At 49.3% G+C, this 22943-nt stretch overlaps 2 protein-coding genes across 5 annotated transcripts; both read right to left on the bottom strand.

The window, feature by feature from the left end:
- Positions 1-278: 278 nt before the first annotated feature.
- Positions 279-22322, bottom strand: LOC133538372 (alpha-tectorin-like). 4 transcript variants are annotated; one of them, XM_061879960.1, is made up of 20 exons: positions 22251-22266; positions 21138-21191; positions 17986-18061; positions 17837-17919; positions 11276-11485; positions 11138-11206; positions 8507-8600; positions 8333-8435; positions 8019-8259; positions 7734-7911; positions 3210-3306; positions 3053-3115; positions 2774-2976; positions 2218-2337; positions 1950-2137; positions 1738-1871; positions 1067-1312; positions 776-935; positions 571-675; positions 279-494 (listed from the first exon to the last, which is right to left on the bottom strand). In XM_061879960.1, the coding sequence occupies exons 3-19, from the start codon at positions 18029-18031 to the stop codon at positions 571-573; spliced, it is 2340 nt and encodes a 779-aa protein (XP_061735944.1). In that variant the 5' UTR covers positions 18032-18061; positions 21138-21191; positions 22251-22266; the 3' UTR covers positions 279-494. The 4 variants fall into 4 exon arrangements, with proteins under 4 accessions (XP_061735944.1, XP_061735945.1, XP_061735942.1 ...); XM_061879961.1 differs by lacking the exon at positions 21138-21191 and having other exon boundaries at positions 279-515; positions 22251-22322; XM_061879958.1 differs by lacking the exon at positions 21138-21191 and having other exon boundaries at positions 22251-22322.
- LOC133538374 (uncharacterized) lies at positions 8607-11127 on the bottom strand. The gene is made up of 2 exons (XM_061879962.1): positions 10959-11127; positions 8607-10925 (listed from the first exon to the last, which is right to left on the bottom strand). The coding sequence occupies exon 2, from the start codon at positions 10601-10603 to the stop codon at positions 9524-9526; it is 1080 nt and encodes a 359-aa protein (XP_061735946.1). The 5' UTR covers positions 10604-10925; positions 10959-11127; the 3' UTR covers positions 8607-9523.
- Positions 22323-22943: the final 621 nt, after the last annotated feature.

The following is a 22943-nucleotide window of genomic DNA, read 5'->3' as shown; positions in this document are numbered from 1 at the left end:
CTCCCACCTAGGACCAGAGATGTGGGTCTGGCTACGCAACACCGAGTTGGATATCTGACGTGACACGAAAGAAGAAGAAGATTTACTTCTATATCAGTTCTAGTTTGTCCATCGCTTGTCCCTTTTGGGGACGCGGGGAGTGCTGGAGCCTATCTCAGCTGCATTCGGGCGGTAGGCGGGGTACACCCTGGAAAAGTCAGCACCTCATCGCAGGGCCCAATTCTACTTTGTACCTCTCTTAAGTAAAGGCTGTAAAAACACTTCGAGGAGGAAACACATTTGGTAGATTTGGTCATCCTTTATTTTAATGAAGCAAAGATTAGTTAGCAAGTTAGCTGTTCTCCAATTACATAGAGTAGATCCCGTCACCATGCTACTACAACATGTTTGCAACCAGAGAGTCATAGCTAAGGTAGTTTTAAAGACATTCTCCTCAGGACCATGTCTGAAATCATTCTGAAGATCCACACCCTTGAAGTCACCACGGAAACAAGCTGAGAAGACAAGCAGAACCACTATCAGGTGATCAGACCAGATTGCTCACATGTCATCAGCACAGGTGTTTCTTACCTAAATAATCCAGGACATGCTAATGAGGGCGGGGTTTTCATCAACATATGCAGACCTGGCAGACCTGCGCCGTCCCTCATTTGGAACCCTGCCTCCTCCACAACTCTTGAGACAAAGTTCAAGACAAAGTCATTGGATTCATCAACATGTTTCACACTGAAGATGTTCTCACTGCATGTCTGTACTATTCAAGAAGCAGGCATACCGGCTGGCAGTCTCCTTTCTGGTTAGGACACAGTACGATGTTGCAGTGCAAGTAGATCTCGTTGCCGCTTTGAACAAAGTGGAACATGTGGAAGGAGAAGTCGCTCGATGTTGTCTGTCCATTAATCCCCACCTTGACCAGCCGGCTGGACTGGGAACAACTACTCACAAACATAAACCTCCGAGTTACAAGTTGCATCCCTGCTTCAGTCTCAGCGCAAACTTAAAAACGTTGAACTTGGAACACCGGTGACTGATAAAGGTCGAAGCAACGATGATGTGAGCTTCTCACCCATTAGAGATCAGGTCGTATCGCAGACCATCATCAGGCGATGGCCCGGCGGTGGCCCAGCAGGAGTTGGTCAATAAGGAGACCAGGTTGCCATCCAGGCCCTCTGTCATCATCTCCACAAAGATGCTCTGATTCAGCTGAATGGCCACGTTGGGCTCGACCATATATTTGTGTTCTGAGTCCTTGTAGGCGGTCATGTTTAGCGTGTAATTCCACGATCCAGACACCATCTGCTGCATCACCGAACTGGAACACAGCACAACTAGCATCAATGCACATGCATAACGGTAAGCATGACAAGTCTTGGAGGAATGCAACCTGCGACCAGTTCTCACTGTCGGTGGGCATTAACTTGCATCCCTTCAAGAGACTCGAAGCGCGTTCACACCTCGTTTTCACCTCAACAGGAGCAACTGAGAGTTCAGCACAGTAGCATCTGCCAGCTTGAAGCAAGATTTGGCCAGAGTGCTCAGGCTAGTTAACAACTGCTGATATCAGGGTTTGGGGGTCCCCGAAGGAGAAATGCCTCTGATTCAGCGTCTTGTTTAGGCATATATTGCCAAACAGCAGAGGGGACTGGGCCCCACCTGTGTCTCACAGTGCAATCTCCATTGCAGATGCAAAATGATGATATCACATGGTTTTTAAAGATCACTCTGACTCCAACTAACTTTGATTGCATCCGGAAGGTCATATTCATGAGCTCTGGCTGGGTCTGGAAGCAGGACAGGTCCATTTGAAATGGTTCTGGCACCCCCGAAGCGTTGACCAGGGTGTTTTCGTAGAGCACGTGGGTGGCGTTGGCCTGAATGAGTCAAGAAGTTACATGTTGAATGGCTGTGATGCCAGTGCTTAAGTTGGTTCGGCTTGGAGGGACACGCACCGTTATCAGCAGACCGCATGGGTCTTGACTGTCAAAGCCGAAGGTCACCATGTGGTTGGATTCGTTCACCTGTCCTGTGCACGAGTCATTGTTGAGGTGTAGTTGCCTGTATTCCACGCCCCGCTCTTCCAGGAGACAACCCACCAGGGTGACAGAGGCCGAGTTGTCCACGCAGACTGGTAGCACATCTGGAAAGAAGACGCACAACGGGACCGGAACTCAGCATCATGTTTGAGGACGGACCCCGAGATCTCCCCAATAGCCGTACCTAGAGTCTGATTGGAGGCAAAAATGGCCCGACAGAAGCAGCCGATTCCACCGTTGACGCCATCGGCACAGAACTCGTGATCCACACAGCGAGTGTCCTGACAGAAGGTCAGAGGGTCGGCTGGGAAGCAAAGAGGCACAGGTCGCTTAAGAAGTCATTCGAATACAAGCTGAGAATTTTATTTTCAGTTCAAGTAACAAGTCGTATGTTTCCTGTCTATTTTTCAGTCAGGCCAATGAAATGCCGTTTTGTTACGATGTCAATGAACTAAACACATTAGGATTCACCAAACTACTTTACTGTATCGTTTGGTGGAAATCAACACGGTCACCACTACAGAAACTTGAAGAACCAGAATGCACCAGGAACACAGAAAAATGATAACGTATTCCCAGGTCATGTTAACCAGGAATAGCTTCAACATTGGTCTTCTGTTTAGCGCCATCTGGTGGCCAACATTGGAGCGGTCTTTTTGACACCTGGTGGACATGTTTAATATATTGTATTTCATTCATGGACTCTGAAAAACCCAAGTGAGTTACACAGATGGTCTTACAGCAGTTGGCGTCTGTCCTCCAGCTGTCCAAGGTGTGGTTGTTCTTCAGGCTACAGGCGTGAGCGTAAGCCTCCAAAAACTCACATTTGAGGCCGTCCACATCTGGATAATGACAAAGCGTGCGGTTGCAGGCCCTGAAGTATGGCTCTGGATTGATGTCAGCATGACAGTCGGTGAAGTCGGTCCCGTTTAGGATTTGACAGCTTCAGTGGGGGAAAAAAACGATGAATTCGAAGTCAAGACCACAAAGGAGTCGCTTGTGTTGTGTTTTTTGCTCACTGTTTAGTCACTGCGGTGCAGTTGATGGACGGGTCGGCTGGCTCGTTGTACTGCATCTCACAGCTGGGACACGACAAACCGAAGACCGTGGAACAATACAAAGTAGAACACGGTAAAGCTGCACTCAGGAGACGTTCATACAGTGACAAGGTCTCACCTGTCGGAGCTGAAGTCCGACGACTTGGCCTCATTTAAAGTCAAACTGGAGTTGGCGCACAAACCTTCGCGGGAGGTATTGTCTTCGTAGTCGTCGTCTGACAGGAAGAACATCAATCAAGGTTCAAGTTTTTATAGCAAGGTTCGGTAAAACTTTTTTCTTGCCTGCATGGCCCTGAAAGGGACAAGCGGTATAAAATGGATGAAAGGATCTGGGTTATAGCTGGATCAATTCATAGTATTCACTAGAAATGTCTCGATCAGCATTTTTAGCCCCCAATCCTGATCCGATACTTTGACAATAAAATGTTTTTAGCAAGTAACCAAAGTAAATATCACATTTCGAAAAACTGAGTTTGTGGGTTTTTTTGTAGATTAGATGGTCTATTAAATCTCTGGTATTGAATGCTCCATACAATTTGTTTCAGATCATCGAGGCTTGTTAGCTCATCAACCGATTTCCTATCATTTGAAAAAACAAAATAAATATCAGCCCCTGTTTCGATCCATGTATCGTGATCAGGAAATCTCGAGTATTATCATTTTGCAAATCATGACAAAACCCCTCAACTAGGACTTTTCTTTTCTTCTGTGTTGGCATTGGCTGCTAATAGTGAGGGTGCCATTCATTTTCTTCCGCTTATCCGAGGTTGGGTCGCGGGGGCAGCATCCTAAGCAGGGAAGCCCAAACTCTCCTCTCCCCAGCCACTTCCTCCAGCTCTTCCCGGGGAATTCCGAGGCATTCCCAGGCCAGTCTAGAGACACAGTCTTTCCAACGTGTCCTGGGACTCCTCTCCATGTGGAGGAGCAGCGGCTTTACTTTGAGCTCCTCCCGGGTGGCAGAGCTTCTCACCCTATCTCTAAGGGAGAGACCCACCACCCAGCGGAGGAAACTCATTTGGGCCGCTTGTACCCGTGATCTTATCCTTTCGGTCATAACCCAAAGCTCATGACCATAGGTGAGGATGGGAACGTAGATCGAGCGGTAAATTGAGAGCTTTGCCTTCCGGCTCAGTTCCTTCTTCACCACAATGGACCGATACACCATCCTCGTTACTAAACACGCCGCACCGATCCTCCTGTCGATCTGACAATCCACTCTTCCCTCACTCGTGAACAAGACTCCGAGGTACTAGAATTCCTCCACTTGGGGCAGGGTCTCCTCCCCAACCCGGGGATGGCCCTCCACCTTTTTCCGGGCGAGAACCATGGACTCGGACTTGGGGGTGGTAATTCTCACTCAGCTGCGAACCGATCCAGTGAGAGCTGAAGATCCTGGCCACATGACGCCATCAGAACCACATCATCTGCGGCCACCAAACCGGATCCCCTCAACACCTTGACTGCACCTAAAAATTCTGTCCCTAAAAGTTATGGACAGAATGGGTGACAAAGGACAGCCTTGGCGGAGTCCAACCCTCACTGGAAACGTGTCCGACTTACTGCCGGCAAAGCGGACCAAGCTCTGACGCTGATCATACAGAGAGCGGACCGTCACAATCAGACAGTCCGATACTCCATACTCTCCGAGCACTCCCCACAGGACTTCCCGAGGGAAACGGTCCAATGCCTTCTCCAAGTCCACAAAGCACATGTAGACTGGTTGGGAAAACTCCCATGCACCCTCAAGGACCCTGCCCAGAGTGTAGAGCTGGTCCACAGTTCCACGACCAGGACAAAAAACACACTGTTCCTCTTGAATCCGAGGTTCAACTCTCCGGCGTGGTGAGGGTGCATTTTAGCTTAATGCTCATAGAATCTGGAATAGTCTTCCAAAAGATGTGAGACAGGTATCAACTTCGGCAATGTTCCAATCCAGGCACTTGAATTGTGCTTATGACAAGCAAAAGTATTTTATCCACACTCTTTGACTTTGACATCTCATATGATGATTTGATTTTAATTTGAATTATGATTATTTCATAATGATTATTATACATATATTGTTTGCCTCCTTGTACTTTTCCTGTAAAAAACTTACAATTGCCTTGTGTACAAATTGTGCTTGCCCGGCCTAATGCAGTCCTCTTCTTGATCTGACAAACATTACCTTGCACCAAACCCACAACATATACTTTGAAAAGGAGTTATCAACGATTACTTATCAAACTTTTCTTTTTGTTCCCATTTTTCATGAGAAAAAGGTCTGAAACTTTTACTATATGCGCAAAAGACCTCCATCCATCCATTTTCTTCCGCCAATCAGAGGTGGGGTCACAGGGGCAGCAGCCAAGCTCCCCAGCCACCTCATCCCGAGGCATTCCCAGGCGAGCTGGGAGACATAGTCTTCCCAACGTGCTCTGGGTCTTCTCTTGGGAGGCGTTTGGGTGGCATTCTGACCAGATTCCCGAAACACCTCATCTGGCTCCCCTCAATGTGGAGGAGTAGCGGCTTTACTTTGAGCTCTTCCCGGATGACAGATCCTCTCACCCTATCTCTAAAAGAGAGTACCACCCAACGGAGGAAATTCATTTTGATCATATCCTTTCGGTCATACACCAAAGCTCATGACCATAGGTGAGGATGGGAACACAGATGGACCAGTAAATCAAGAGCTTTGCCTTCCGGGTCTGCTCCTTCTTCACCACAACGGATCGATACAGCGTCCGCATTACTGAAGACGCCGCACCGATCCGCCTGTCCATCTCACCATCCACTCTTCCCTCACTGGTGAACAAGACTCCACGGTACTTGAAATCCTCCCCAACTTGGAGATGGCACTCCACCCTTTCCCGGCTGAGAACCATGGACTCGGACTTGGAGGTTCCGATTCTCATCTCAGTTGCTTCACACTCTGCTGCGAACCAATCCACAAAAGACATTCCGCTGAAAGATTGTTCACAAGTTTGTGTTAGTGAGCACTTCCCAAGATCACCCATCCCACTTCTCAGGTTTGGCATCAAAAGATGCTGATTAATGCACGGGTGTGCCTTAGGCTGCCCACAAGAAAAGGCCAGTCTGAAATGTGGGGTTTTGCTTTTTTGAGGGTCTGGGTGGGTCAGAAAGGCAGTCAGTGTTTGGTGTGACCACCATTTGCCTCGCGCATCTCCTTGGCAATGAGTTGATCAGGTCGTTGATGGTGGCCTGTGAAATGTTGGTCCACTCTTCAATGGCTCTGCCAAGCTGCGGAACATTGGCAGGAAGTGGAACACATTGTCGTATACGCCGATCCACAGCATCCCAAACATGTTCAATGGGTGACATGTCTGGTGAGTATGCTGGCCGTGCAAGAACTGGCATGTTTTCATCTTCCAAGAATTGTGTACAGATCCTTGCAACATGGTTGCAGCATTGGTCATGCTGCAACATTAGGCCATGGTCTCGGGTGAATGGCACAACAATGGGCCTCAGGACCTTGTCACGATATCAATAAAATGCACTTGTGTTCGTTTTCCATAACACATGCCTGCCCATACCAAAACCCCAACCCGACAACTCCATTCACAATGTTAACATCAGAAAAACGCTCTTCCACACAACGCCACACTGCCATCTGCCCTGAAAAGTCCAAAACACCTCTCCAAAATGCCAGAGGCCATCGAATTGGAGCATTTGCCCACCTAAGTCGGTTACGACGACGAACCGCAGTCAGGTCAACACCCCGATGAGGACAACGAGCATGCAGATTAGCTTTTCCTGAGACGGTTTCTCACAGTTTGGGCAGAAATGATTTGGTTAAGCCAACCAATTGTTGCAGCAGCTGTCCAGGTGGCTCGTCTCAGACGATCATGGAGGTGAACCTGCTGGATGTGGAGGTGGGCTGCTGTGGTTACGCATTGGTCTGCGGTTGTGAGGCCGGTTGAATGTACTGCCAAATTCTCTGTAACATCCTTGGAGGTGGCTTATGGTAGCAAAATCAACCGTCAATTCACGGGCAACAGCTCCTGTGGACATCCCTGCAGTTACTATGCTAACTGCATGCTCCTTCAAAACTTGCAACATCTGTGGCATTGTGGTATGTGATAAAACTGCACATTTCAGAGTGGCCTTTTATAGGGGGGCAGCCTACTGCACACCTGTGCTGTTTAATCAGCATCTTGATATGCCACGCCTGTGAGGTGGGATGGATTATCTCGGCAAAGAAAAAATGCTCTCTAGCACAGATTGAGACAGATTTGTGAACAATATTTAAGAGGAATAGGTGTGTGTACAGCAAAAGAGTTCGACTCAACAAAAGTGTTGCGTTTATATCTTTGCCTAGTGTAGTTCTCAAACGGAAACTCCGTATTCACTCTGCTGGAGTTACAGTATTTGTTGTTGCTGACTCTCACTGCCTCACGCAGAGAACCAGACAATGAATCAAGGGGAATTGGTGCCTTGCTCAAGGTTACCTGGACATTACTCTTAGTTCTTAAATAACCAGTGGCACAGGGATTTGGACCTACAGCCCTCTGGTGCCCCCCTACCCTCTCCTCAAGCCCACAAACGGTCATGATGGCGTTTTCGTTGATGTCATACAATGGAGACCACAGTCCTTTGGCGACGAAAGGATATTGGGCGTGAAGAAGAAATCCTGTTGACTAACCTGCTAACACCCACACGTATGTCATGAAGACCTGGGCGGTGTTGCCATTGAAGAAGACAGACGTGGTGTAGTTGACAGCATACGACATGACAGCGGTGACACCAGTGTCGTTCTTGCGGACCTCTACACCGCCATGTGTCTCTACTGAACTGTTCAAGTTCAGCTCAGTGTCATTGACCTGTAATCGAATGTGAACAACACGGGTTTAGATTTACTTGGGTTAGGGTTGGTTGAACACGTTTTCTCCCTACAGCACTTAGGGTTAGGGCATGTCATCAATGTCACCTTCACTCGGTCTGCTGGTCCGAGTTGAACGGTGGTGTCCGAGTCCATCAGGTGGACGATCACGTAGTCCAAGAACATAACATCTTTACGACGACGTTCCTTGAACACGCCCACCACCCGCACGTCTGGTTCCGAGAACAGGGTGTAGGCACAGCGGTCTTCCACCGAGACCGAGTAGTTGGCGTCAAAGGAAACCACGTTGGAGGCGGTCACAGTGCACACGTTGACGTCTCTCACGCAGCTGAAAGGTTGTTAATCGGCGTTACACCCATGACACCAAGTTGCACAGTGAAGACAAGAATAAAGATATTTACTCGGTATTTGTCTGAGGAAGCACGGTAAGAACTGATTCGGCAGAACAATTCACAAAGCCGCCTTCTGAGTCGCAGCTGGTTGTGTCAGAAAAGTAATATGTCCCTGTGAACAACACAAATATTTCAATAGACGTTGAGGAGAATCAGACGTGAAGAAGAAGTCCGAGATCTGACCATCGTGTTGGCAGCCACTGATATCCGTGAAGATCCTGCCTCCTTGACCGGTGTCCTGATCGACCTCCTCACCGTTGAAAAGTATGGTGACATTCTGCACACCACATGTGAGTCACACATTTTTCTGTTATAATTGTTAGGGGTGAGACGGTATGGGTGAAACGACGGTACGGATGAAACGGGGCAACTCTCCCTCGTAGGCCGCGGTCTTCCCGTTTTGCAGTTCACTTTGCGCTTTGTTTCTGTGCGTGCGTGTGTGTGTGTGTGTGTGTGTGTGTTCTTGTATTTCTACCCTTCTTGAGATAATGACAAAGTCAAAGTATCTTCCATATGAGGAAGTGGTGACCTAAATCATGGTCCCAATAACATTGCATCTAATAGACAATGTCTCATTTGCACCCCTGCTGGTCAAAATGAGGGTTCCCAAAAAGGAGGGATTTTCCACATGGACTGTGTGTCGCTGTTAAAAGTGCGCCCCCTCTGGTCAACATATGAAACAACAGGTGTGTGTAAGACATTGAAATGCGCCACCGCATGCGATCACTGGTCGTGGTTATTAATCACTAATGATTAGTAATTATTAGTGTTGATCAGTGATTATTTGTGATTATCTGTTATTAGTGATTAAAATGGATTATTACTTATTAGTGATTATCAGTAATGATCAGTGATTACTGTTTCTCATGATTTTTCTATTTTCTATTTTGTACACAAAGAATGTTATAAATACAAATGTTACGTTTTCTATCAATGCCTATTTTTTACTGTACCGAGGTACCTGGCGACCCTTGAGGACTTGGTACCGAGGTACCTGGCGACCCTTGAGGACTTGGTACCGAGGTACCTGGCGACCCTTGAGGACTTGGTACCGAGGTACCTGGCGACCCGTGACGACTTGGTACCGAGGTACCTGGCGACCCGTGACGATTGGGTACCGAGGTGCCTGGTGACCCTTGAGGACTTGGTACCGAGGTACCTGGCGACCCGTGACGACTTGGTACCGAGGTACCTGGCGACTCATGACGATTTGGTACCGAGGTACCTGGCGACCCGTGACGACTTGGTACCGATGTACCTAGCGACCCGTGACGACTTGGTACCGAGGTACCTGGCGACCCATGAGGACTTGGTACCGAGATACCTGGCGACCCGTGAGAACTTGGTAATGAAGTACCCGGCGACCCGGGAGGACTTGGTATGGAGGTAGGTCTCTGGCGACCCGGGAGGACTTGGTACCGAGGTACCTGGCGACCCGTGACGACTTGGTACCGTGGTACCTAGCGACCCGTGACGACTTGGTACCGAGGTACCTAGCGACCCGTGACGACTTGGTACCGAGGTACCTAGCGACCCGTGACGACTTGGTACCGAGGTACCTAGCGACCCGTGACGACTTGGTACAGAGGTACTTGGCGACCCATGAGGACTTGGTACCGAGATACCTGGCGACCCGTGAGAACTTGGTAATGAAGTACCCGGCGACCCGGGAGGACTTGGTGTAGAGGTAGGTCTCTGGCGACCCGGAAGGACTTGGTACCGAGGTACCTGGCGACTCATGACGATTTGGTACCGAGGTACCTGGCGACCCGTGAGGACTTGGTAACAAAGTACCCGGCGACCCGGGAGGACTTGGTATAGAGGTAGGTCTCTGGCGACCCGGGAGGACTTGGTACCGAGGTACCTGGCGACCCGTGACGATTGGGTACCGAGGTGCCTGGTGACCCTTGAGGACTTGGTACAGAGGTACCTGGCGACCCATGAGGACTTGGTACCGAGATACCTGGCGACCCGTGAGAACTTGGTAATGAAGTACCCGGCGACCCGGGAGGACTTGGTATAGAGGTAGGTCTCTGGCGACCCGGGAGGACTTGGTACCGAGGTACCTGGCGACCCATGACGATTTGGTACCGAGGTACCTGGCGACCCGTGAGGACTTGGTAACAAAGTACCCAGCGACCCGGGAGGACTTGGTATAGAGGTAGGTCTCTGGCGACCCGGGAGGACTTGGTACCGAGGTACCTGGCGACCCGTGACGATTGGGTACCGAGGTGCCTGGTGACCCTTGAGGACTTGGTACCGAGGTACCTGGCGACCCATGAGGACTTGGTACCAAGATATCTGGCGACCCGTGAGAACTTGGTAACGAAGTACCCGGCGACCCAGGAGGACTTGGTACAGAGGTAGGTACCTGGTGACCCGGGAGGACTTGGTACCGGGGTACCTGGCGACCCGTGAGGACTTGGTACCCAGGTACCTAGCGACATGTGAGGACTTGGTACCGAGGTACCTGGCGACACGTGAGAATTTGGTAACGAAGTACCCGGCGACCCGTGAGAACTTGGTAACGAAGTACTCGGCGACCCGGGAGGACTTGGTACAGAGGTACCTGGCGACCCATGACGACTTGGTACCGAGGTACCTGGCGACCCGTGACGACTTGGTACCGAGGTACCTGGCGACCCGTAAGGACTTGGTAACAAAGTACCTAGCGACCCCGGAGGACTTGGTACAGAGGTACCTAGCGACCCGGGAGGACTTTGTACCGAATTACCTGGCGACCCAGGAGGACATGGTACCGAGGTACCCAGCGACCCGTGAGGACTTGGTAGCGTTGAATTGCCATCTACTCACCAGTCCATTTCCGTTTGGTACAGATTGCAGCACGCCTTGCTCACCAAATGTGCGGAAGTGAAGGATAAACTACAAGGTGCACATGGACAAAGTCAGGAGAAGGGAAGGAAGGCACATTCTTGCTTATCAGACACTTACAATTTCGACCTGGTTGGAATTCAAGATTCTCAGTGTGGAAAGACAGGAGGAAGTTCCAGTGAGTCCTGGTATATTTCGGTGGTATAAGGAACCTGGGCCCTGGTTTCCGCTTCTGGTCTCTGATGCAACATTGGATGCTGAGCTGAGAGCCACTCTCAAACACACCTCACTCTCGAAACACACCTGAACGATCTCGGCTGAGAGGTTCACCTGGATGGGAGAACATGACAAGATCATATTCTCATTTTTGGATGTTGGCTCGGGATGTCCAAGTAGTGTGTGGACATTGTGGACGGAAAGCAGTGGCGAGTCATACGGTGGTGTGGACATTGTGGACGGAAGGCAGTGGCGAGTCATACGGTGGTGTGGACATTGTGGACGGAAGGCGGTGGCGAGTCATACGGTGGTGTGGACATTGTGGACGGAAGGCGGTGGCGAGTCATACGGTGGTGTGGACATTGTGGACGGAAGGCAGTGGCGAGTCATACGGTGGTGTGGAAATTGTGGACGGAAGGCGGTGGCGAGTCATACGGTGGTGTGGACATTGTGGACGGAAGGCGGTGGCGAGTCATACGGTGGTGTGGACATTGTGGACGGAAGGCAGTGGCGAGTCATACGGTGGTGTGGACATTGTGGACGGAAGGCAGTGGCGAGTCATACGGTGGTGTGGAAATTGTGGACGGAAGGCGGTGGCGAGTCATACGGTGGTGTGGACATTGTGGACGGAAGGCGGTGGCGAGTCATACGGTGGTGTGGACATTGTGGACGGAAGGCGGTGGCGAGTCATACGGTGGTGTGGACATTGTGGACGGAAGGCGGTGGCGAGTCATACGGTGGTGTGGACATTGTGGACGGAAGGCGGTGGCGAGTCATACGGTGGTGTGGACATTGTGGACGGAAGGCAGTGGCGAGTCATACGGTGGTGTGGACATTGTGAACGGAAGGCAGTGGCGAGTCATACGGTGGTGTGGACATTGTGGACGGAAGGCAGTGGCGAGTCATACGGTGGTGTGGACATTGTGGACGGAAGGCCGTGGCGAGTCATACGGTGGTGTGGACATTGCGAACGGAAGGCAGTGGCGAATCATACGGTGGTGTGGACATTGTGAACGGAAGGCAGTGGCGAGTCATACGGTGGTGTGGACATTGTGGACGGAAGGCCGTGGCGAGTCATACGGTGGTGTGGACATTGCGAACGGAAGGCAGTGGCGAATCATACGGTGGTGTGGACATTGTGAACGGAAGGCAGTGGCGAGTCATACGGTGGTGTGGACATTGCGAACGGAAGGCAGTGGCGAGTCATACGGTGGTGTGGACATTGTGGACGGAAGGCAGTGGCGAGTCATACGGTGGTGTGGACATTGTGAACGGAAGGCAGTGGCGAGTCATACGGTGGTGTGGACATTGTGGACGGAAGGCCGTGGCGAGTCATACGGTGGTGTGGACATTGCGAACGGAAGGCAGTGGCGAATCATACGGTGGTGTGGACATTGTGAACGGAAGGCAGTGGCGAGTCATACGGTGGTGTGGACATTGCGAACGGAAGGCAGTGGCGAGTCATACGGTGGTGTGGACATTGTGGACGGAAGGCGGTGGCGAGTCATACGGTATTGTGGACGGAAGGCAGTGGCGAGTCATACGGTGGTGTGGACATTGTGAACGGAAGGCGGTGGCGAGTCATACGGTGGTGTGGACATTGTGGACGGAAGGCAGTGGCGAGTCATACGGTGGTGTGGACATTGTGGACGGAAGGCGGTGGCGAGTCATACGGTGGTGTGGACATTGTGGACGGAAGGCAGTGGCGAGTCATACGGTGGTGTGGACATTGTGGACGGAAGGCGGTGGCGAGTCATACGGTGGTGTGGACATTGTGGACGGAAGGCGGTGGCGAGTCATACGGTGGTGTGGACATTGTGGACGGAAGGCGGTGGCGAGTCATACGGTGGTGTGGACATTGTGGACGGAAGGCGGTGGCGAGTCATACGGTGGTGTGGACATTGTGGACGGAAGGCGGTGGCGAGTCATACGGTGGTGTGGACATTGTGGACGGAAGGCAGTGGCGAGTCATACGGTGGTGTGGACATTGTGAACGGAAGGCAGTGGCGAGTCATACGGTGGTGTGGACATTGTGGACGGAAGGCAGTGGCGAGTCATACGGTGGTGTGGAAATTGTGGACGGAAGGCGGTGGCGAGTCATACGGTGGTGTGGACATTGTGGACGGAAGGCGGTGGCGAGTCATACGGTGGTGTGGACATTGTGGACGGAAGGCGGTGGCGAGTCATACGGTGGTGTGGACATTGTGGACGGAAGGCAGTGGCGAGTCATACGGTGGTGTGGACATTGTGGACGGAAGGCGGTGGCGAGTCATACGGTGGTGTGGACATTGTGGACGGAAGGCCGTGGCGAGTCATACGGTGGTGTGGACATTGTGAACGGAAGGCAGTGGCGAGTCATACGGTGGTGTGGACATTGTGGACGGAAGGCCGTGGCGAGTCATACGGTGGTGTGGACATTGCGAACGGAAGGCAGTGGCGAATCATACGGTGGTGTGGACATTGTGAACGGAAGGCAGTGGCGAGTCATACGGTGGTGTGGACATTGCGAACGGAAGGCAGTGGCGAGTCATACGGTGGTGTGGACATTGTGGACGGAAGGCGGTGGCGAGTCATACGGTGGTGTGGACATTGTGAACGGAAGGCAGTGGCGAGTCATACGGTGGTGTGGACATTGTGGACGGAAGGCAGTGGCGAGTCATACGGTGGTGTGGACATTGTGGACGGAAGGCGGTGGCGAGTCATACGGTGGTGTGGACATTGTGGACGGAAGGCAGTGGCGAGTCATACGGTGGTGTGGAAATTGTGGACGGAAGGCGGTGGCGAGTCATACGGTGGTGTGGACATTGTGGACGGAAGGCGGTGGCGAGTCATACGGTGGTGTGGACATTGTGGACGGAAGGCGGTGGCGAGTCATACGGTGGTGTGGACATTGTGGACGGAAGGCAGTGGCGAGTCATACGGTGGTGTGGACATTGTGGACGGAAGGCGGTGGCGAGTCATACGGTGGTGTGGACATTGTGAACGGAAGGCAGTGGCGAGTCATACGGTGGTGTGGACATTGTGGACGGAAGGCAGTGGCGAGTCATACGGTGGTGTGGACATTGTGGACGGAAGGCAGTGGCGAGTCATACGGTGGTGTGGACATTGTGGACGGAAGGCCGTGGCGAGTCATACGGTGGTGTGGACATTGTGAACGGAAGGCAGTGGCGAGTCATACGGTGGTGTGGACATTGTGGACGGAAGGCCGTGGCGAGTCATACGGTGGTGTGGACATTGCGAACGGAAGGCAGTGGCGAATCATACGGTGGTGTGGACATTGTGAACGGAAGGCAGTGGCGAGTCATACGGTGGTGTGGACATTGCGAACGGAAGGCAGTGGCGAGTCATACGGTGGTGTGGACATTGTGGACGGAAGGCAGTGGCGAGTCATACGGTGGTGTGGACATTGTGAACGGAAGGCAGTGGCGAGTCATACGGTGGTGTGGACATTGTGGACGGAAGGCCGTGGCGAGTCATACGGTGGTGTGGACATTGCGAACGGAAGGCAGTGGCGAATCATACGGTGGTGTGGACATTGTGAACGGAAGGCAGTGGCGAGTCATACGGTGGTGTGGACATTGCGAACGGAAGGCAGTGGCGAGTCATACGGTGGTGTGGACATTGTGGACGGAAGGCGGTGGCGAGTCATACGGTATTGTGGACGGAAGGCAGTGGCGAGTCATACGGTGGTGTGGACATTGTGAACGGAAGGCGGTGGCGAGTCATACGGTGGTGTGGACATTGTGGACGGAAGGCAGTGGCGAGTCATACGGTGGTGTGGACATTGTGGACGGAAGGCGGTGGCGAGTCATACGGTGGTGTGGACATTGTGGACGGAAGGCAGTGGCGAGTCATACGGTGGTGTGGACATTGTGGACGGAAGGCGGTGGCGAGTCATACGGTGGTGTGGACATTGTGGACGGAAGGCGGTGGCGAGTCATACGGTGGTGTGGACATTGTGGACGGAAGGCGGTGGCGAGTCATACGGTGGTGTGGACATTGTGGACGGAAGGCAGTGGCGAGTCATACGGTGGTGTGGACATTGTGGACGGAAGGCGGTGGCGAGTCATACGGTGGTGTGGACATTGTGGACGGAAGGCGGTGGCGAGTCATACGGTGGTGTGGACATTGTGGACGGAAGGCGGTGGCGAGTCATACGGTGGTGTGGACATTGTGGACGGAAGGCAGTGGCGAGTCATACGGTGGTGTGGACATTGTGGACGGAAGGCGGTGGCGAGTCATACGGTGGTGTGGACATTGTGGACGGAAGGCAGTGGCGAGTCATACGGTGGTGTGGAAATTGTGGACGGAAGGCGGTGGCGAGTCATACGGTGGTGTGGACATTGTGGACGGAAGGCGGTGGCGAGTCATACGGTGGTGTGGACATTGTGGACGGAAGGCAGTGGCGAGTCATACGGTGGTGTGGAAATTGTGGACGGAAGGCGGTGGCGAGTCATACGGTGGTGTGGACATTGTGGACGGAAGGCGGTGGCGAGTCATACGGTGGTGTGGACATTGTGGACGGAAGGCGGTGGCGAGTCATACGGTGGTGTGGACATTGTGGACGGAAGGCAGTGGCGAGTCATACGGTGGTGTGGACATTGTGGACGGAAGGCGGTGGCGAGTCATACGGTGGTGTGGACATTGTGGACGGAAGGCAGTGGCGAGTCATACGGTGGTGTGGACATTGTGAACGGAAGGCAGTGTCGAGTCATACGGTGGTGTGGACATTGTGGACGGAAGGCAGTGGCGAGTCATACGGTGGTGTGGACATTGTGAACGGAAGGCAGTGGCGAGTCATACGGTGGTGTGGACATTGTGGACGGAAGGCCGTGGCGAGTCATACGGTGGTGTGGACATTGCGAACGGAAGGCAGTGGCGAATCATACGGTGGTGTGGACATTGTGAACGGAAGGCAGTGGCGAGTCATACGGTGGTGTGGACATTGTGGACGGAAGGCGGTGGCGAGTCATACGGTGGTGTGGACATTGTGGACGGAAGGCAGTGGCGAGTCATACGGTGGTGTGGACATTGTGGACGGAAGGCAGTGGCGAGTCATACGGTGGTGTGGACATTGTGAACGGAAGGCAGTGGCGAGTCATACGGTGGTGTGGACATTGTGGACGGAAGGCCGTGGCGAGTCATACGGTGGTGTGGACATTGCGAACGGAAGGCAGTGGCGAATCATACGGTGGTGTGGACATTGTGAACGGAAGGCAGTGGCGAGTCATACGGTGGTGTGGACATTGTGGACGGAAGGCGGTGGCGAGTCATACGGTGGTGTGGACATTGTGGACGGAAGGCAGTGGCGAGTCATACGGTGGTGTGGACATTGTGGACGGAAGGCGGTGGCGAGTCATACGGTGGTGTGGACATTGCGGACGGAAGGCAGTGGCGAGTCATACGGTGGTGTGGACATTGTGGACGGAAGGCGGTGGCGAGTCATACGGTGGTGTGGACATTGTGAACGGAAGGCGGTGGCGAGTCATACGGTGGTGTGGACATTGTGGACGGAAGGCAGTGGCGAGTCAAACGGTGGTGTGGATATTGTGGACGGAAGGCGGTGGCGAGTCATACGGTGGTGTGGACATTATGGACGGAAGGCAGTGGCGAGTCATACGGTGGTGTGGACATTGTGGACGGAAGGCGGTGGCGAGTCATACGGTGGTGTGGACATTGTGGACGGAAGGCGGTGGCGAGTCATACGGTGGTGTGGACATTGTGGACGGAAGGCAGTGGCGAGTCATACGGTGGTGTGGACATTGTGGACGGAAGGCAGTGGCGAGTCAAACGGTGGTGTGGACATTGTGGACGGAAGGCAGTGGCGAGTCATACGGTGGTGTGGACATTGTGGACGGAAGGCGGTGGCGAGTCATACGGTGGTGTGGACATTGCGGACGGAAGGCAGTGGCGAGTCATACGGTGGTGTGGACATTGTGGACGGAAGGCGGTGGCGAGTCATACGGTGGTGTGGACATTGTGAACGGAAGGCGGTGGCGAGTCATACGGTGGTGTGGACATTGTGGACGGAAGGCAGTGGCGAGTCAAACGGTGGTGTGGATATTGTGGACGGAAGGCGGTGGCGAGTCATACGGTGGTGTGGACATTATGGACGGAAGGCAGTGGCGAGTCATACGGTGGTGTGGACATTGTGGACGGAAGGCGGTGGCGAGTCATACGGTGGTGTGGACATTGTGGACGGAAGGCGGTGGCGAGTCATACGGTGGTGTGGACATTGTGGACGGAAGGCTGTGGCGAGTCATACGGGGGTGTGGACATTGTGGACGGAAGGCGGTGGCGAGTCATACGGTGGTGTGGACATTGTGGACGGAAGGCGGTGGCGAGTCATACGGTGGTGTGGACATTGTGGACGGAAGGCGGTGGCGAGTCATACGGTGGTGTGGACATTGTGGACGGAAGGCGGTGGCGAGTCATACGGTGGTGTGGACATTGTGAATGACTCACCTGTGCTATGGTGTAGGTTCCTCCCAGGGCCTTGATGGAACACGCACTGAAGTTGAACGTCTCGGAGAACTGAGCTGAGGCACCTGAGGACCAGGACCAGGACAGTTAGGGTCTGGGCTGGGGAGGGTGTGAGAGGACTCAGAGGTTACCTGGTAGCAGGCTGACGGCCGCCGTGAGGATCAGGGGGAGGAGCATGATGGAGACAACCAATCAGCTGACAGAGATCTGTGAGAAAACACATCGGGTTTGTTCTCGTTCTGCTTCAATTCTTCTTTGGGTTTCAAAGTTTCTGTCCTGGTTCTGAATATAATTCATCATATTTCAAATAAGTATATGATACAGCCATTTTCCTCTTTTTTTGGAAATGCTGCAGTTCTTATGGATCAATGAATCCAGACATTCTTGGTGTGTCTGGGGCCCTGGGGGCCCATTTACCAAGAAGGAATGTCAGGATGCTTCATTTGACATTTGACCATAAACGTATTCCTAGAGTAATGGAGGCCGGCTGGTCTTTCATGCCAGACAACTCGGGTTCAAGTCCCGGGCGCAACATAGAAAAAGCTGGGACTGAACCAGCTAGGTGCCGTGACCCGAATAAAAGTGAGGGTGAGGTTTAGGGGGGTGAGTGTAAAGGAGGCTAAGTGTCTGTTGGTAGACCTCACTCCCTGACAACCTCAAGAGCAGTTCTGGTTACTGAGTTGATAGCTCGGTACCTAGCATGCTCATCTCTCATACCAAGGAGACTACCTTGGTTCAAATCCAGGGTGGAACAAAAATGTTGTCATGATGGTGGTACTTAATGAATACTTAGGTCTACTACACTACTGTATTTAATGTTGTCATGGGGGTACTTAATGAATACTTAGGTCTACTACACTACTGTATTTAATGTTGTCATGATGGTGGTACTTAATGAATACTTAGGTCTACTACACTACTGTATTTAATGTTGTCATTATGGTGGTACTTAATGAATACCTGGGTCTACTACACTACTGTATTTAATGTTGTCATTATGGTGGTACTTAATGAATACTTAGGTCTACTACACTACTGTATTTAATGTTGTCATTATGGTGATACTTAATGAATACTTGGGTCTACTACACTACTGTATTTAATGTTGTCATTATGGTGGTACTTAATGAATACTTAGGTCTACTACACGACTGTATTTAATATTGTCATTATGGTGGTACTTAATGAATACTTAGGTCTACTACACTACTGTATTTAATGTTGTCATGATGGTGGTACTTAATGAATACTTAGGTCTACTACACTACTGTATTTAATGTTGTCATTACGGTGGTACTTAATGAATACTTAGGTCTACTACACTACTGTATTTAATGTTGTCATTACTTAAATCCACATTTTTGTTATCTCGGTCGATCTTTTGATCGGCCACAATTTGAAAAACTTTGCCATTTTTAAAAGATTGATTGATTCATAAATGATTCAATTACTTGCAGTTTATTAATATCGTCACAACTCTATGTTGAAATTGTTATTTACCACAAAAAAATGATAAACAATTTACTTCTCATGAAAATGATTAGCATTCAAAACAGCCCTTATTTTGCAATGATGGCTCCAAATAATAAATCGAGATTAATGCTAACGTCGATCATAACATTTTATTAGAAATGCTAAATATTACAAAGGTGCTTACATATATATTAGAGTGCTTATATATCCTCCGCTCAAAAGACTTACCCTCAGTTCTGACCTCCTGCTAAACTACAGGCTGGCGCCGCACCCCCCCTTCATCTCGAAAATCCAAGAAAACAGTGTTTTAAACTATTTACTTCCCATGAAAGTGATTAAATAAGTGTAAAAAAAAATTCTTATAATAAAGTGGGACTTTTTTTGCGATGGTGGCTCAAAATAATAAAATAACGTCGATCATAACATTTTACTAGAAATGCTAAATATTATGAACGTATCTCTTTCCTCTGTCACTGTTCCCTTAGCATTCAAAAAAGCGGATATTTAACGTCTGCTGAAAAGACAGACCCTCAAATCTGACCTCATGGTAAACTACCGGCCGGTGTCGCACCTCCCCTTCATCTCGAAAATCCTTGAAAAAAGTGTTGTTAAACAATTTACTTCCCATGAAAGGGATTCAAAAAGTGTAAAAAAAAAATTCTATATCTATTTTTGCGATGGTGGTTCCGAATAATAAAATAGATAAATACTAAGGTCGATCATAACATTTTATTAGAAGTGCTAAATATTATAAATGTATCACTTTCCTCTGGCACTGTTCCCCGAGCATTCAAAAAAGCGGTTATTCATCCTCTACTCAAAAGACTTAGCCTCAGTTCTGACCTCCTGCTAAACTACAGGCTGGCGTCGCACCTCCCCTTTATCTCGAAAATCCTAGAAAACAGTGTTTTAAACTATTTACTTCCCATGAAAGTGATTAGATAAGTGTAAACATTTTTTCTATAATAACAAAGTGGGACTTTTTTTGCGATGGTGGCTCAAAATAATAAAATAACGTCGATCATAACATTTTACTAGAAATGCTAAATATTATGAAATTGATTAAAAATGTGTAAAAATGGTTTCCTATAATAAAAAATGTTGGACTTTTTTTGCGACGGTGGCTCCAAATAATAAATTTGATAAATACTACCGTCGATCATAACATTTTGTTAGAACGTACCAAAACACATATTGGTATGTCAGACTCAAATCTGACCTCGTGGTAAACTACCGGCCGGTGTCGCACCTCCCCTTTATCTCGAAAATCCTTGAAAAAAGTGTTGTCAAACAATTTACTTCCCATGAAAGGGATTCAAAAAGTGTAAAAAAAAAAAATTCTATATCTATTTTTGCGATGGTGGCTCCAAATAATAAAATAGATAAATATTAAGGTCGATCATAACATTTTATTAGAAGTGCTAAATATTATAAATGTATCACTTTCCTCTGGCACTGTTCCCCGAGCATTCAAAAAAGTGTTTATTCATCCTCTGCTCAAAAGACTTAGCCTCAGTTCTGACCTCCTGCTAAACTACAGGCTGGCGTCGCACCTTCCCTTTATCTCAAAAATCCTAGAAAACAGTGTTTTAAACTATTTACTTCCCATGAAAGTGATTAAATAAGTGTAAATTTTTTTTATAATAACAAAGTGGGACTTTCTTTGCGATGGTGGCTCAAAATAATAAAATGACGTCGATCATAACATTTTACTAGAAATGCTAAATATTTTGAACGTATCTCTTTCCTCTGTCACTGTTCCCTTAGCATTCAAAAAAGCGGATATTTAACGTCTGCTGAAAAGACTTACCCTCAATTCTGACGTCATGGTAGACTACCGGCCGGTGTCGCACCTCCCCTTTATCTCAAAAATCCTCGAAAAAAGTGTTGTTAAACAATTGACTTCCCATGAAAGTGATTAAAAATGTCTTAAAATTGTTTCCTATAATAAAAAAAGTGGGACTTTTTTTGCGACGGTGGCTCCAAATAATAAAATTGATAAATACTACCGTCGATCATAACATTTTGTTAGAACGTACCAAAACACATATTGGTATGTCAGACTCAAATCTGACCTCATGGTAAACTACCGGTCGGTGTCGCACCTCCCCTTTATCTCGAAAATCCTTGAAAAAAGTGTTGTTAAAAAATTTACTTCCCATGAAGGGGATTCAAAAAGTGTAAAAAAAAAAAATTCTATATCTATTTTTGCGATGGTGGCTCCAAATAATAAAATAGATAAATACTAAGGTCGATCATGACATTTTATTAGAAGTGCTAAATATTATATATGTATCACTTTCCTCTGGCACTGTTCCCCGAGCATTCAAAAAAGCGGGTTATTCGTCCTCTGCTCAAAAGACTTAGCCTCAGTTCTGACCTCCTGCTAAACTACAGGCTGGCGTCGCACCTCCCCTTTATCTCGAAAATCCTAGAAAACAGTGTTTTAAACTATTTACTTCCCATGAAAGTGATTAAATAAGTGTACATTTTTTTTATAATAACAAAGTGGGACTTTTTTTGCGATGGTGGCTCAAAATAATAAAATAACGTCGATCATAACATTTTACTAGAAATGCTAAATGCTAAATATTTCCTCTGGCACTGTTCCCTTAGCATTCAAAAAAGCGGATATTTAACGTCTGCTGAAAAGACTTACCCTCAATTCTGACCTCATGGTAGACTACCGGCCGGTGTCGCACCTCCCCTTTATCTCAAAAATCCTCGAAAAAAGTGTTGTTAAACAATTTACTTCCCATGAAAGTTATTAAAAATGCGTAAAAATGGTTTCCTTTGATAAAAAAATGGTGGCTCCCAACAATAAAATAGATCAATCATCTTTGGCTGTCAAGTTGTTTAAAGGTCCAATGATTTAAATAAATATAAAGATAATTAATGTTCCAGTAAAGTCATTTTCTCGTACCTTCTGGTTGATGGAGATGTTGTCAGCTGGTGCTTCCCTGCAGAAAAGATGCTGCTGAAGGCAGACACGGACCTATAAACTCTGACAGAAGGCATGCTCCCAAACTGGTCTGGTTGGTCCTCATATTTCTCCCATACCTTGGACTTCATTGTCACCCTTTCATACAGTACGCTGTGCAAAGGGTCTCATGATCCGTGGGGGCCCCGATTTATGTGTGAAGACGCACAACTGAAAACTATATCCCAATATATATGTTTTGCATCTCATGATATCACTAATTATGCACATTTTTTTTATGATCTATGGAAAACAAGGACTAGGAGAAGTCTATATAGAACAAATATTTCAAATATAACCTTCCTCTAATTCCAATCCTTTCAGCTATCAAGGGAGAAAGGAAACAAAATGTCAACACAAGCGTGGAAAACAATGTCAAGGAATAGAATATGTGAGAAATGCTTCATAAAATAGTGCAAAGTGTGAAAAGAGAAGAACTATAGGTTTGGTGCTAGGAAAGGGTGAGCGCGGCTAAGGTCTTGGTGGGGGGTGAGCGCCTCATTTACAGACCACATGGGTCTGACTCAGGTCCCCTTTGAAAAAAAATCCCCAAAAGTGCCATAATATCCAGGTGACTTTTGATCCCTCAGGCGGTAAAGGATATCACCACATGGGCTCAGGAACACTTCAGAAAAA

The sequence above is a fragment of the Nerophis ophidion genome, linkage group LG19 (assembly GCF_033978795.1).
Source record: "Nerophis ophidion isolate RoL-2023_Sa linkage group LG19, RoL_Noph_v1.0, whole genome shotgun sequence".
NCBI classification, from domain to species: Eukaryota; Metazoa; Chordata; class Actinopteri; order Syngnathiformes; family Syngnathidae; genus Nerophis; species Nerophis ophidion.
This window is presented reverse-complemented; position numbering and strand designations above follow the sequence as displayed.

Excerpts from the sequence above, each read along its gene's own strand:
- LOC133538374 (XM_061879962.1), bottom strand. The coding sequence starts at position 10,603 with ATGGGTCGCCAGGTACCTCGGTACCAAGTCCTCAAGGGTCACCAGGCA.
- LOC133538372 (XM_061879961.1), bottom strand. The coding sequence starts at position 18,031 with ATGCTCCTCCCCCTGATCCTCACGGCGGCCGTCAGCCTGCTACCAG. Across the intron at positions 2,338-2,773 it reads GAGGACAGACGCCAACTGCT|CCGACCCTCTGACCTTCTGT; the intron begins GTAAGACCATCT and ends TTTGCTTCCCAG. Across the intron at positions 936-1,066 it reads TACGACCTGATCTCTAATGG|TTGTTCCCAGTCCAGCCGGC; the intron begins GTGAGAAGCTCA and ends GTTTGTGAGTAG.